This window comes from Acanthopagrus latus, chromosome 4, assembly GCF_904848185.1.
Source record: "Acanthopagrus latus isolate v.2019 chromosome 4, fAcaLat1.1, whole genome shotgun sequence".
NCBI lineage: Eukaryota > Metazoa > Chordata > Actinopteri > Spariformes > Sparidae > Acanthopagrus > Acanthopagrus latus.
In genome coordinates this window covers 33,669,778-33,685,743 of record NC_051042.1, presented here as the reverse complement: position 1 = coordinate 33,685,743, position 15,966 = coordinate 33,669,778, and the positions used below count along the sequence as shown (strand labels likewise).

At 42.7% G+C, this 15,966-nt stretch overlaps 2 protein-coding genes across 5 annotated transcripts in view; both read left to right on the top strand.

The window, feature by feature from the left end:
- The first annotated feature begins 296 nt into the window (after positions 1-296).
- dapk2a (death-associated protein kinase 2a) lies at positions 297-8,822 on the top strand. Of its 2 annotated transcripts, none has more exons than XM_037095965.1 (9): positions 297-832; positions 1,035-1,163; positions 2,841-3,062; positions 3,249-3,387; positions 5,012-5,141; positions 5,462-5,537; positions 5,635-5,787; positions 6,212-6,257; positions 7,587-8,822. In XM_037095965.1, exons 2-9 carry the CDS (start codon positions 1,102-1,104, stop codon positions 8,238-8,240), a joined length of 1,482 nt encoding a protein of 493 aa, XP_036951860.1. In that variant the 5' UTR covers positions 297-832; positions 1,035-1,101; the 3' UTR covers positions 8,241-8,822. The 2 variants fall into 2 exon arrangements, with proteins under 2 accessions (XP_036951860.1, XP_036951861.1); XM_037095966.1 differs by having other exon boundaries at positions 298-832; positions 1,035-1,125.
- Positions 8,823-12,337: 3,515 nt separating this feature from the next.
- Positions 12,338-15,966, top strand: part of herc1 (HECT and RLD domain containing E3 ubiquitin protein ligase family member 1) — a 57,157-nt gene continuing 53,528 nt past the window's right edge. Inside the window, exon 1 of one of the 3 annotated variants that reach the window (XM_037095956.1) lies at positions 12,338-12,688. The gene's annotated coding sequence lies outside the window, so the exon portion shown is untranslated. Of the gene's footprint in view, positions 12,689-12,723; positions 12,844-14,309; positions 14,331-15,966 lie in introns of those variants that run through there. The other 2 variants (XM_037095957.1, XM_037095958.1) reach the window with 2 other exon arrangements.

The following is a 15,966-nucleotide window of genomic DNA, read 5'->3' as shown; positions in this document are numbered from 1 at the left end:
AAAGTAAAGGGATGACCATAATCAGTGGGATGCATCCTCTGGGGACCATGAATCTCTAAATGTATATAAAAATGTACATTTATTCTAAGAGTTGCTTAGTAGAATTCTAAGTTAAAGAAGTGATGATTTCACAGGAGTATTGATTTATCAAAATGAAACAGTACATATTTAAATTAATCATTGTTATTATAGCAAAAATCTATGAGGATCAATTGATGTTCAGACTCTGTGTCTGAGCGCGAGACAACAGGTGTGATGGTGTCGCGCGCGAGCCGAACAGATGGTCGAGCCAAGAGGCGGAGCGCGCGCACAGTTGTGTCATTTTGTGTTTTTGAGACACGACACACCAAACCTCATTTGTATTACTGCGAAAAAAAAGTTTACTTAAATATCTTCCGAGGAACCTGACAGCATCAAGATTTTTGAAAACGTCTCCGGACTTTCAACACTTTAGTTTTCGATTCGGCATAGAATGAAAAGACTCAAATCATCTGTTAAAAACAAGATTTCACACTTTTGTATCATGTGATGGTGTGAAGGGCACCGCGACGTTCAATAAGTTAAAGGTGTGCATTCAGCTCAAACGACCTGCTTTACTCGAGCCACCGTTTACTATTATATTCATATGAGAAACGTCAACAAATCATTAGTTTCATGTAGGTTTGTCGTCAACACCGCCGTCTTAAATGAGTAGATTTCTGAGGGGAGTTCAGTGTGACGCTGTCTGCTGAGGAGAACGGCATGTGTCGGGACACATGGCCTGAGCACAACACTGGGGACAGACACACAGGACAGGAGGAGGACAAGTGTTCACCACCGAGACTTCAACACGGTGAGACTTTATTAATCGCTCATGTTATTGTTCATTCCTAGTGTAATATTATATGTAATCTCTTAAATTATTCCTGTGTGTGTCCACTAAGACGTCTAAGACAATCACACTTAACAGTCTTGTTTGTTTTATATCTTGTGAAGTGAAATCATTGTGGGAACATTTCCCCAGATGATAAAATAACTGTGCTCTGTTATTTCAGGCGAAGCGAGATGAGAAGTGAAGCAGAGCAGTTTTCATAACTTCAGACAGCAGAGAGGACAGCAGACATGGATTTATTCAAACAGCAGAAGGTGGAGGATTTCTATGAAATTGGTGAAGAGTTGGGAAGGTACAGACGTGCATGCATGCAGGATATAATATGTGCATCTCTTTTCAACGCCCTCAAATGAAGGATATTATTCACAAAAAGTGGGAATTACACAGCTGCAGCAGCTAAACCACACATATGAATAACAAAACAACACGAGAACACTCAAATATGCAGATAAGAAATGAACAGACAATGATATGATTCAATAAAAACAATCCAAATTCAACTAAAACTGTGAATGAACTCTAATTTGACAATCAGGAAAATCTTTCTAATGTTTGCTTTCATTACGTGATATCAGTTCTTTAATAGTCCATCAGACATCAGTAAATATATATGTATATCAGTCTGATTATCATTAATAAACGTCAGTGTTCGTGTTGAGCATGTAGAAGTTCCCTGAAGTAGCTGGAAGTAAACCGAGGTTGCTTTGCTCAAGGGCACTGACAAGCATGTAGGTGACTGCACCCAGCAGTTATTGCTGCACTATAATAATATGGAAATTACACTGAATCATTAACTGTGTGTTGAAAATGCACAACTCAACTTTTATGCTTCAACATGAGTCAAAGTGTGTGTTTCTTCTTTTACTGCTGTCAAATCATCACAACATGAAGTGTTTCAATGTGTGTAAATGTGAATAAAATGGAGTTGAAGTAGTTTGTATTTGAGTCCTAGTTGTTGCTGTGTGTTGTCAGACAACTGTTCTGCATGTCAGGCGGCTTTTTAAAGCAGTCTTCTATCTTTAGCTGTGGCTATATCTGATGGCAGACCGGCTGCAGATGAGGAAGTGAAGTGTTCGTTTACAAGCTGCTCGAGTGAACCGGAGAGAAAATAGACGCAGCTGTACAGTCGTGTAACCTTTGAATTTTAAATACTTCACCACGTCGAGCTCAGCATGAAGTTGAGCGTTTGCTTGTCTTGTGATGTGAGTTTGTAACTCAGGATTATCACCCTGCAGCTGAATGTGTGTGACGCTGTGGATAGACTGAAGTTGGTGGTGACAACAGAACCGTGAATGTTGAGACTTTGTAGAGGTGAAGAAAGTATTCGGATGCTTTACTCGAGTAAAAGTATTTAAAGGAGCACTCTGTAGTTTTGGGGAAAGATCTTGTTAATCAAATTATTTTTGTTTTCATGACTGAATAAACAAACTGACCTTAAAGGACAACACAATTTATACTGTTGTGTTTATATGTGGCGGACCCTGCCACCTGTCCAGCTTCAAACAGTGTTCTAGGACCTTAATGTCCTCTGAGAACAGAGTTTGTATTATTTGTATACCTCATTAATATTGTAAATATTAAAAGAGTTTGAATTTCTTTCCCAAAACTACATAGTGCCCTTTTAAGAATTGTGGCCTGTATGAACTGATTAATAAACTCATCAGCGCTCCCTGGTGGACACGTTATGTAATACTCACTCACTTCATTATGCCTAATTAACTCTCCCAGCTGTTGACCTCCAGACCTCTGTAGATCTCTGTCAGAAATGATGTAACGATGACTGATTCTGTTTCTTAATGACTTCACATATATCTTTGACATTCTTCTATTATAGTTTCTTGCTACTTATTGATTATTTACCAGAAATACTCCAACATCTATAATTAGTAAGATAATATCCCACCACCAGTAATATAAACTAACTTCTGTCTGGCTTCACTTTATTTTTCTCTCCTCTTCTGAACGTCAGCGGGCAGTTTGCCATCGTCAAACAATGCAGAGAGAAGAGCACGGGTCTGGAATTTGCCGCCAAGTTCATCAAGAAGCGTCAGAGCATGGCGAGCTCTCGAGGAGTGAGGCGGGAGGAGATCGAGCGGGAGGTCGACATCCTGCAGCAGATTCAGCATCCCAACATCGTCACGCTGCACGACGTCTACGAGAACCGGACGGATGTGGTGCTCATCCTGGAGCTGTGAGTCACGGAGGTCTTCAGTCTTCAGATCAGAGACTAAAGAGAAACTCTCAAAAAAAGCCTCGGTTGTATTTTGGCGAGAGTTTCTCTTTAAGAAAGTCTTCCCAGGTCTTACTGGTGTAGTGATGTTACATTTCTTAGCTGTGACTTCTGGTGACTGGTGAGTGATGGGCGTTTGTGTTTCAGGGTCTCTGGAGGGGAGCTGTTCGACTTCCTGGCGCAGAAGGAGTCTCTGAGCGAGGAGGAGGCCACGCAGTTCATCAAGCAGATCCTGGAGGGGGTGAACTACCTCCACGCCAGAAAGATCGCCCACTTTGACCTCAAGGTTCGTTCACACGAGAGCACATGCTGCTGTGAAGACGTGCAGGAGGTTTCACTGAAACTCACCTCACGACCTCCTGAACTTCACCAGTTCAGCCGTGACATTTTGTCAAAGTGACAAAAGCTTGTTTCACGCTCAGATTGTGCTGCTCAGGATGACTCAGCGTTGTCTGTGAGGCAGATCAAACTGGAAATGTTACATAATGATAATTGTGAGCAAACGACAACAAAATCAGCTGTTGACCCGAACTGTCACACGACTGTTTAAGTTCATTTACGGGTGAAGAAACAGTAAAATGTGGTGTGTGGATCTGAAGTTGATTCATTTCAACTTTTACAAATAAAAATCCTTCCTCTGGTGTTTCTTTATTTTTCTGGTGAAGCTGCTTCTTCACTGTGATAGAAGATAAAAAAAATTAATTCTTGAGACCACAGAATCACCAGAAGGTCCACTAGTATTTTGTGAACATACCAGTAGTCATCTGAACAATAATTTCACGATAAATCAAGATGTTTTCATCGCCTGGTCTTGACATTTATGAAGTGCTTTGAGGGGGATTTCAGAATATAAAGATATATATCAATAAAGCCTAAAAGCGAACCTGCCAGCACTTCCTATTTTCAGCCTTTTCTCCCAGGTGTTCCTGGTTGGTGACTCCACGTCTTTACCTCCTGATTTCATGGCGATTTAAGTGAATATTAGAATGAAGTGTTTTTCTTTTAACTTAACTGCTGCAGAAGAAGCAGCGTCGTACAGAAGCTCGTACAGGAACTGACATGTGAAATCAATCAATCAATCTTTATCGGTATAGCAGTGATTTACAAAAAAGGTCTTCGCATGACACTTTCCAGATTGAGCAGGTCTGAACTGTACTCATTAAAACGCCTTATGACGTCATGATGTCTGGTATGAAGATGTTCAGTGTGAAGAGCAGAATTCAACTTAAAGATATTTGATACGAGCTGAAGTTTAGACTTGCTGTCTGCTCTCATCTGTGTTCATGATGTCAGAACGTCTCATGATATCTTCTCCAAATGTTGTTTTCATTATATTGATTTTATTTTTTACACTTTTTTGGGGGGAGATACTTTCCTCTGACCTCGCAGCTCTGTCAGGTCTTAAATGAGAACAAGTTGTGGGATTATTTGTGTTCCCATGTGTTGAGGTGAAGGAGGAATCTGTTGAGCTGAGAGTTGATTCCGTCAGGCTGTGAGAGCTGATGTTGTGACGCTGCCAGTCTGAGGTTTATGAGCAACACGAGGATGGATCCATTTAATCAGGTGCTGCCGGACAGTCCTTGAGTTCAGTGGTCTGATCAGGTGGACGACACGATGAGTTTAATTTGTTCCACTAGGTGGAGCAATTAACCTTGTGTGAAGTAGAAACTAAGAATTGACTGATACTCACTGTAACTTTGTGAATTCCTCTCTGATCTCTAGTGATTATTTTGTGTTTAAATGACGACACAGGCGGTTTCCCACCGTATGAATGTTTACTGTATCAGGTATTTCTAATCTTTTGCCGTGTCAGTCGGATATCCTGAGGGGAACTATGGAATAGTTCATGTCATTTTGTAGCTTTTGTTATTTGGTATTCAGGTGGATGTTTCTGTCTCTGTCCTCTGCAGCCTGAAAACATAATGCTGCTGGACAAGAACGTGCCGCTGCCGAGAATCAAGCTCATCGATTTCGGTCTCGCCCACAAGATTGAAGCCGGGGTCGAGTTCAAAAACATCTTTGGAACACCCGAGTTTGTCGGTTTGTATTTTAGTTTGTATTTTATTTTGAGCTTTTCAACGTGGATACACAAAGAAGAAAGGGATGCACGTGCAGGTTAAGATGAAGCTCCAGGGTCACAAAAGCTGCTGCTCAACCAGAACCACGTCCAGAGAGAACAAGTCATTACAGCACATTTACTCCCAGAGAGGCAAATACATCGAGATAAACTACTGCTAAACTCCAGCTGAGTCCATTTGCTTTCTGATGAAATTAGTAAATTTTTATCTCAGATCAAACTGTCCCCATCAGTCACACAGACAGTTCTCCTTTAACAGTGATGCATCTGTTTTCCTTCTAAGCTCCGGAGATCGTCAACTATGAGCCTCTGGGGTTAGAAGCAGACATGTGGAGCATCGGGGTCATCACCTACATCCTGCAAGTGAACCCCAAATCAAATAACGAGACTTACAGTAAACGCATCGTCTCCCTGCTGCTCTTTCAAACTGCTTTTTATTTTTGCTTTCACCTCCAGGTTGAGTGGCGCTTCACCTTTCCTCGGGGAGACCAAACAGGACACACTGAGGAACATTTCAGCTATAAATTACGAGTTCGATGAGGAGTTCTTCTGTCACACCAGCGAGCTGGCCAAGAAGTTCATCAGCCAGTTGCTGGAGAAGGATAAGAGGTAAGAGCTCGAGCGGGACCGTGTTCCCCCCGGGGGAAAGAGTCGTGTCACTCGGGGTTCATCTTGATGGCAATTTAGCTTCTTGAACTCTGCTGACCTGTTGGTTTGTCAGGGTTAGGTTAGGTTAGTTCACTACGAACTCACACTGTGCAGTCAAACATCGTTCTGATCCAAAGATCTTTTTCATACTGGGCTGAATTTTAGGGAGATGTGTATAAAATGACTCATAAGACTTTGAGGATGTTCCCATTTCTTGTAATTGTGCGTCCATGAAAAGAGTTTGAAGATTTCACGCAGTCTTAAATCCTCAGTGTTGAGCTGGAACACGATACAAAGAGATTAAATAATTTTTTCAACCTCAAATCTGTTTAAATGTGAAAATAGACATGAAGGGTTCAGTGACGTTTTCTGTTTTCTCTTCCAGGAAAAGATTAACAATTCAAGATGCTCTGAATCACCCATGGATCAAGGTAAAACTTTATTTTATATCATATAATTTTACTTTTAACCAATCCCACGTGTCAAATTTAAACATTTCCTCTGACTTCTGGGTACGAAAGCCTCCTTTCTGGTTCTGCTCTAAAGTGTTTTGAGAAAAGGTTCTGCCAGGATAATCTTTCTACGTTCATATTTGAAACAGAGGGATGAAAACAAACATTGATTTGTGGAAGAAAAAAGGTTTTGGCAGAAATAAAAAAACATTTTGTGTTTCTTTGTGTAATACTCATTTTGATGTCGAGAGGCTGAACAAAACCACATTCAGTGAAATTTCCTCCTGAAAAACACAAAATCAGAAAAAAACTCCTGCACACTTTCAGTTCAGTTTAATGACGACAACGTTTTGGTACTTAGACCTTCATCAGGTCACCTGTAAAATAAAACAAAAAACGATTATTCTGGCAAGCAGTCATAAACACAGGAGAGAAAAGGATTCAGCTCAGAAACATCCTGACGCGCCCCTCAGGGGTCAACAGTGAGTTGTACAGTTACACCGTCACATGTAGAGCGGAGCAGGATCATCAGTGTGGAGGCGACCTGGACACTGATCATGTGCTGAATAATGAATTGAGCCAAGAGCGAACAAAGTCCTGAGGCAGACCTGCTGCCGGCTGCCAGATTGTTGGGGCCGTGATTCAAACTTCCCCGATCAGCCGGCCGGCTCGCTCGTCCGGCTCCAGATAAGAAAGTGGGATTTTCTGGAAGTATACTTATATTGGAGATGACTTTTATTGAATTTTAAACTCAGTTTTCCTAAAGAGGGAAATGTATTTTAACGCAGCCATGTGTATCAGATTTATCCCAGCTGATCAGATTATTTCAAGAAATGTGTCTTTTATCTCATCACAAGTCAAGAACACAAAGAAGGAAAGTAAATGAGTGCTTCAGCTCTCACTTCTCTGTGTGTGACAACGAGTCTAAGTTAATGTTGTTTCTGCAGAGACTCCCTCAGCTCCGCGGCTAAATGAGCTACTTGCTAACAGCAGCTGGTCGATGCAGCCGGAGGTTATAGCGAGCAGCAGTTAGCGGTCGTGCTGCCTCCTTTAGGTTTGGAGCTACCTTTGAATCCCTGCTGATTTCTTACAGCGGTTCACTCTGACATGGTCAGCGAGTCATGTTGTCGAACTTTTTCACTGCATCAAGTAAAAATTGCTAATATCTGTAGCCTCATTGTGAACAAGATATCAGAGAGGTAAACATCTTTGTGTGTCATTCACCTTTGACTCGAGTCTACCTGATGCATTAACAGAGCTTTCTGTATCTGTTCCTGATTCTAACCGTTCCTTCTCTAAACCCTCAAGTCCAACGAGCATAAGGAGGAGAGTAAAGCCCAGGAGCCCAAGAAACGGGAGCGCCGCCAGCTGAAGACGAAGCGCCTCAGGGAGTACACCATCAAGTCTCACTCCAGCATGCCTCCCAACAACACCTATGTAAACTTCGAGCGCTTCGCCCAGGTGGTGGAGGACATTGACCAGATGGAGAGCTCTTTCGTCAGCCTGGCGGCGGCCCACGACTCCCTGCAGGAAGACATCGATGCCATGGTGTCTATATACAATGAAAAGGAGGCGTGGTACAAGGAGGAGAGTGAAGGCGTGCGGCACGAGCTCTCGCAGATCCGCTACGAGTTCCGTAAGGTGGAGGCCTTCAAGAGGAGCCTGCAGGACGACATGCAGGTGTTCAGCTCCAGCCTCGGCGCCGTCAGCAGCCGCTACCAGGAGAGACAGAACCACTTCGACGCGCTGCGTATGGAGCTCAGCAACGAGCTGAAGTGGGTGCAGGAGGTGATGGGTTCATTTCCCAGGGACGGAGGTGGTGGAGGATACCCAAACTGCAGCTTCTCCACTGTCTTCAACAACGACGTGAACGAGGCCCTGAAAGAGCTGCTGAACCGGCCGTGTGGAGGAGAGCTGCTGTCCGGGATCAACCTGGACTTTGAGACTGGACAGCAAAGATAAATACTCACTGTCGCACCTCACGATTATTGTAAAACCTTTAAAGATCACAAGAGTGATGGTCTCTGGGCTCCTCCAGATCCAGTACTTTTTACAGCACTGACAGCTTCTGTTAGACCCTTGAACTCAGACCGGTAACGATCAAAAGATCATGGGTTCATGGCCTGACATTTACATTTTCAAATCCATATCGAAAGAGGCTACATGGAGTCACGTGTGATATAACCTCAGCACTTTCTGGGCTACAAGGTCCAGTGATGCCTCTGCATGACCCAGATAAGCCAACAAGACCATCAGTCAGAAGATTGTCTATTTCTGTACAGTTGTAGTTATTCTTAATCTCTGTGCTCAGGTCTGATTACAGTGATCCTGATTGGATAAGTCAGACATTCAAACTGTTTTTTATGGTTTGGATCTGAGGATGAATTGAGGTTTCTTCCAGTCTGAGGACGTCTGGTGGTAACGGCACTAAAACAAAGTGTACTCTGTTTCACCATCACCATCTTTTGTCCAAAGCAGCTGCCAGAATCAATTTTTCACCGGTCAGTTTGGAACAAACATACAAATAAACAGAGAGACACTCGATGGCAGAAGAGTTATTCAACCTTTCACCTACAGAAAAACCCATCGGTAATATAATTTATAATCCTGGTGAGTTTTGCAGTGTGTTTGTGTGTGTGTGTGTGTGTGTGTGTGTGTGTGTGTGTGTGTGTGTGCGCGCGCAGCTACCAGAACAGATGTTTGGTTACATGCTGGATGCTCAATGACTCTGCGTACGTAGGTGAGGACGTACAGAGAAACTGGGTGAATCACACATCTGGTTTCTGATTCACCATCTGAAGTTTGAACGCTCATTTTCAGTTTTTTCCGAAGTATATTTACACATCCAAGACATTTTCACAATGTAACATTTCTGTATAAAAAAAACCCCTAAATTTTATTCCTGAAAACAATCATTTCTTCATCTACAGCCGGTGGTCAATACTTGTAGCCTGTTGGGTCGTGTGTTGGAGGTGAAACAGGTGATTTTGTCTATAAAGGTTTAATATATAAACAGTATAAATACTTGTTTTGGTTCTGTGGATGTGTGTTCAATGTTCTGCCAATCAGCATGTAGATTATTGATCAAGTCACAGAAATGTAAAAGATCTGATTCGGGGCAGTGTTGGCCAAAAATGTTAAGAGAAGCGAGCTTGTTACCTGAGGGTTGGCAGTTCAAATCCCCAGGTGGGTGAAAGGAAAAAGGCCACTAGCTCCTCTGAGTGGAGCTGCTCGCTGGCTGCAGGTGAGACTGTGGTGTGCTCTCTGTGAACTCTGCCTGAATAAATAAAGATCCCAAAAAAAAGAAAATGACATTAGTTTCAGTCGAACACTAAAAAGCAGGTTACTCATGAGTTCAGATTGATCAATACAGCCAGCTGATATTTGCACAAGAGCACTTACACAATAGTGTTTGTTCTGCATTTTTGTAGCAGCAACGACATGAACGGTGTTTGAGAAGTATATACAAATATATAATGTATATATAATAAATCTATATGTTTGCATGAGGACATACAGAAGATCAGAAGTTCGAGATCATCATCAAAACAACTGTCTCGACCTAAACACTTCTTCAGTGCAGTTTAAGAAGAACGATGCAGCGTTTTCTGATGAGCATTGAGTCGAGTCATGCACAATCAGCTACACAACTGTTGTTTTCATTTTTTTTTGTGTGTGTGTGTGGTGGAAATGTGAACATCAGACTTGCGGAATCCCAGCTGCTGAATCATGGAGCTAACAAGTGTGTCAGCCACGGAGCGTTAGTAGTGACGGTGGTGATGAGAGGTGCAGCCTGCAGGGAAATGTGGAACAGATCAGAACTGATGACCAGCTGGGACACGAGCGAGACTTCAGACCAGGAGGCGAAGCAGAGACTCCTGAAATCAACACCGGAGACCGAGAGGGAGCTTCCACACCATATGTAGATGTTTCCTGCTATTCTGAGAGCACATCGGCCTATTTATCTAGAGAGCGCTCGTGTAAAGTAGTAGACTGTCTGAATCTCAGCATAACGTTTTAAATGAATGTTTTTACCCATTCTCAATTCATTTCAGCACATAAAACATGTGATGTGGGTCTAAAAATGCAGCATGAAGAAAGATCCAACAAACATCAAGGCTGTTTACGGAGGATTAGTGAATGTTGACATCCTAACTTGTAATGAAGGAAAGTCCTCACTTTGTAGCTGACTGAAGTCTATTTATCAAAGAGTAAAATAACTGTAAATAGTTTTCTTGTTCTTGTAATCAAAGATCTGAAGCTGTACTGTAAAATCTGAAACAACATTAGATCAATTGTAATCAGTTTCAGGCTTAAAGGTCCAGTAAGTTATTTCTTGTATCTAATAAACTGCCTCCAGTGATGTCACTCGGTGGCTAAGTTGCATCGTGGGTAATGTAAATGCTGTTGCTGAAAAGCAGTCCGGTGCTGACTCTAAAAAAAATATTTGATCCAAATCGATACAGAACGATCAGCAATATCACCTTTTTTATTCCACTCATTCCTCTTCCTTTTTGTAAAACCTGGTTGCCTGCATTACCCATAATGCATCTGTGCCACTGAGTGACATCACTTGAGACGGTTTATCAGACTACCTGCAGCCACAAAAGACTTTATGCTACTTTTTTCACATGTGCAGTAAAACTCTCTAAGAACTGTAAACACACTTTTTAAATTAGATTGAATTAGATTTTTAAATTTTTAAAGGATGCTGGAGGACAAGAGGTTTAAGGATGAAGGTGTCGACATGTGTCAGCTGTTCAGGTGTGGCTGGGAGCGTTTGTTTTACTGTCCTACACGTCTGTCTGTCCGCCTGTCCTCCAGAGACAGCTGCTTTAACCCCACAGCTAACAGGCTCTGTGCGTGAGATAAAGCAGGAAGTGGAAGCGAGGCCGGGCTGGAGCGGGTCTGCTGCGTCCAGATAACCACAGAACCACTTAAGACGCCACGTGACATCACATGACATCGCCGCAGAGTGACTCCCACTTCAACATCATGATTTACAACAATGAATATAAAACAAATTAGTTTATATGTTATAATTTAAATGGGCATTATGTAGTTTTGTATGAGTGAATAGAAACACAAATTCACAATAACGATATTATTACAATATCTACAGAAATTAAACGGCACTCACATCTATATTTACCTTCATTTACTGTGTTTTTGTGTCTTTTATTTGTTAGGAGTGAAGAGACAAACAGATGAAGTCCTAAACAAAAAGATCTTCAAACATCTGCGCTGGATTATTCACACGATGTCATCAGACGTGTGTTATTAAAGGGGCAGTTTGTAGTTCTAGAGAGGAAATTCAAATCAGAGTTTTAATATTAACAATATTTATGAGGTAATAAAACAAATTTCCATCAGTGAATAAACAAGGTCCCAGAACACTGTTCACACACAAGACAGGTAACAGGTAACAGGTATGTGGCGGACCCTGCCACCTGTCTAGCATGTGTTCACACGCTGGACAGGTGGCAGAGTCCGCCACATACCTGCCACCTGGGAACACTGCTTCCAGTGTCTGTGCTCCATACGAACATTGTTAAATGTACATTAACACCTGATACACAGACGTTGTGTTGTTTTCCTCTGTCTAAACAAACTGAGTAAACAAACTCTTTGTTTTCATGACTGAATAAACAAACTGACAACACAGTTTATACTGTTTTACTTTGTTTACATGTGGCGGACCCTGCCACCTCTCTAGCTTCACACAGTGTTCTGTGTGTTCTGTTCTTTGTTTATTAACTCATGGAAACAGATCAGATATGAATGAATGAATATTACCTCATCATTATTCTAAATATATATTTAAAACCTACGTAATGCACCTTTAATTAATTCTTATATAAATATCTTTATTGTGGTAACTATAGAAATATAAATGTCTCCTTTATTCACACTTAGATAAAGCATATATTAAATGTGATGGCATTTATAATATATGCGGTTTATGATAAATAACATGTCAGTGTGACTCCTTTGTCTCTGTGGGTGTGAATGACAGAGAGGGCGAGCTGCTGTTGACTCTGTGCTGTGAACATATACAGCATGTAGGGAGGTGTGTGCAGATAGACAGGCTGGACACAGACAGAAAAGAACAGGCAGGCAGACAGACAGGCAGGCAGGCAGACAGGCAGGCAGGCAGGCAGGCAGGTCCCGACGTCACCGCCCTGGGCTGGGGCTCAGAGAGGGGCTGGGACTGGCTGAGCGGACCGGAGCTAATCGCAGTGGAAGGTACAGGAGAGGCGGGCGGAGGCATGGAAATCCATGCATGGCTCTGTCTCCTTTCACAGTAACGTTATCGATATCAACCGAACAGTTCGTGTTCATGCAATGAAGCACAGTTCGGCTCCTGTCTAAGCGCATCGCGGAGAAGAGGAGGCCCCTGACAGTTACTGGTGAGCGAGCTTCTTCTTCTTTTTTTTAAAATTCCTGCTAACGTTAGAAAGTGCAGCTAGCAAGCTAACCTGCCTGCCGCTATGATACAGCAGATAAGCCAACCTAATACTGGCCAAAATAGCTCACGCTTTATGGAGTTGAGCCTTTTGGACAGGTATGTATTCTGGTCTGGACTACTTAACCTCCATGTTATCTCCCTGTCGTGCCTGCACTTCAGTGTGTTATGTCCGTGTTTAGGTATTTTTTTGAACGCTTTGCTAGCTGAGTGACGTGAGGAAACTCTGCTAACGTTAGCTAACGTAAACAGTAGCGTCAGTTGACAGCCGTCTTTGTGGCTCGTTCCAAAACAAACCGCCCACCGTACAACATTTAACATCACAGTTTCAGCTTCCTACAAGAGCTTGTTTAGACACTGGTAACGGTACTTATGTGTGTAATGCTAAAAATCTTAGATGTTTTTTCGTCTCTCCAGTCTCGTGTAATATCAGTGATTTGGAGGCTGTTAGCTGCTGGTTGATTATCATCACAGGAAAACCGCCTTTCAGATCTGACACAACAAGCTCGTTAGCAAAGCTTCCTGCTGTCTGTCAGGCCAGTTGTGTCATGACACAGGCTGTCTACAGGTTAGCTGAGTGCTATCCACCTCAGCTAGAGCCAGTATCAAACCACTGTTAGCATGGGGGGGCCGATGCTGCAGATTTACTTCTCCGGTTAGCTAGAAAGGTGCTAACTGCTTATAATCATTCTGTAGTCACATCTGAACATCTCCACTTTCTGAACCCTGTAGAGTAATTGGTGTGACTGACAACACAGTGAGGGAGTGTCTTGTAAAATAAAGTCACTCACCTTCACAGTAACCTGGGGCAAAGAAAAAGGAGTGGACCAACAGGACCAAAGCACAGGCTGATAGTGATAGACAAGATATTTGTTTAGTTAACACAGCTCAGGATGAAGTGAATAATTCAAAAGTCTCTTAGAAGAAACCACAGCTTCAGGAAACATGATTTTGATCAAATGCATGGGATACACAGGGTACACTGGTCTGCTGCAGCATTCTCACATCAGCCAGAGAAGTACGTCTGTAGTTCACACACAGGCCTTACATGTGGATGAATTCTCCATGTTCCCCTGACATGACCATCCTGGATTTGTCGGGCAACGCTCGCAGTAGACTTTGTGTTTGCACTTGTGTGGTTTGGCAACAGTGTGGAGATCAAAAATAACCCTTCTGTTTTGTTTGCCATTAGAATTTCCAGCCATTTTTTTTGCCCCCAATCAAATCTACAATGTGAAAAAAAGCATGCTGTGCTCAGCTGTAGAATTCAACGTAGCTTATTGAGTCTCTTATTAGCACAAAAAGCTGTAATAACAATATTGTAAGCAGGGCTGCACAATATATCGTTACAGTGTCATCAACGCAGTGCGCGCCAGCAATGTCGAGTCAGGCAAATTAACTCAAATGCATCATGCTGCTACTTTTTTGCTGCTTGATTCAGGAGCAGAGTTTGCATTGAAGTCAGTTTGTTTTGTGTTGCAGGGATTTGATCTACTGATCAGCTAGCCCTTAGCCACACTCTACCTCAAGAGGTGATTGTCAGGCAGCAAACAGCACCAACAATCGCCCAGAGCTCCGAGCTCCAGGTCTGGGCAGAGTCAGCCAACACAACCACTAGCTGCAGGGTTAACCGAGCTTGTTAGCTATCGGTGGTTACAGTTAGCAGCAGTTAGCAGCTACTCTGGAGATAAGCTGCGCCTTGTTTGTTTGCCAATCCTTACATACTTTAATGGCTCTTAAATGAATGATGCAACTTTGATGCTTGAGGGTTTCATGTATGCTCTTCATGCACAACCAACCACCAATCACAATCACTCTTGATCAGACACATACACACACACATATATATGCAGTTTATCTGTAGTTATTCAGGTTCACGTGTACAAGTTTGATAGTTGCTGGGCTGTAACAGTTATTATCTATGGCTGCAGACGTGGGCTTCAGGTGAAAATGGCCAACAAGGCAGAAGTCTCGTCCAGTTCGTGCTTCCCAGCAAATTTCTAACATCTGACACGTGCCCGAGATGTCCGTTTTAAAAGATACTCTGAGTTTTTTTTTCATCACTTGCGGTTGATCTCTGCCTCCCAACTTTATTATCCAGCTGAGTCCAGACACTCATAAATCAGCATCAGCTGCAGACTCTGGATTATACTCTGTCTCTGCATCAATGCAGAATCCTCCACTTCTGTATCATGACGCATCTTCCAATCGAGACGTTTCCACACCTCTGGTCTGGATGGTGTTTTCTTCCAGCAATGATTTGATAGGTTGCTGTACACTGTAACTACAAGAGATCTGTAAGAGATCTGATCTTTGATTGGTCGCATAAACCCTGCAGTTAATCTTTAATGTTTAGTTGTTGTTGATCCCCGCCCTTGCCACTTGTGTCGCGGGCGTTGTGTCCTTGGGCAAGACACTTCACCCATCCTGCCTGGTGTGAATGTGTCTGACTGCTGTATGTTTGAGGTGGTGGTCGGAGGAGCCGTAGGCGCTGAATGGCAGCCACGCTTCCCTCAGTCCGCTCCAGGGCAGCTGTGGCTTCTATCATAGTTTACCACCACTGGTATGACTGTGTGTGAATGAGTGGAACCTGGAATCCTGTCAGAGCGCTTTGAGTGTCTTGAAAAGTGCCATACAAATCCAATCCATTGTTGACTCCACCCTAAGGAGGTGTCGATTAAGTTCTATAGTTCTGGAGAGTTCAACCCTAATGGACATACAGTACGTGATGAGGACTGATATTTGAAGCAGCTGTCAGTAATGCAGAGTAAAACCTCCTAACCTCTCCTATCAGCTGCATATCTGCTGGCCCCAAAACACACATACAGCAGTTTGACCTACACCTCGTCATTGCTGATAATCAGTAAACTCAATTTCGCCGCCATGAGAATGCCAGTCAGTGTGTTTTTATATAAATGTGGAGGGATTGTTGCCCTTTATTTTGACCCACAACACACACTTAACTTATCTGGCAGCAGAAGCAGTGTGCTTGACTTCAGCTGGTGTCGCATTTTACTTCTGTTAAAATGCGGCTTTTTTTTTCTGGTAATGATTCTTTAGGTAACCAGTAACTTCTCTGACCTGTTATGCAAACGTCACGTGTGTTGTGTTTACAATATGGTCGACTGGAGTTGGTCCTAGAAAGAACCACTTAACTTCAGTAATGACAGTAGTGAAATCATGTGATGTAACGTGACAAACCACTAGCAGTTTGCTGGTCTA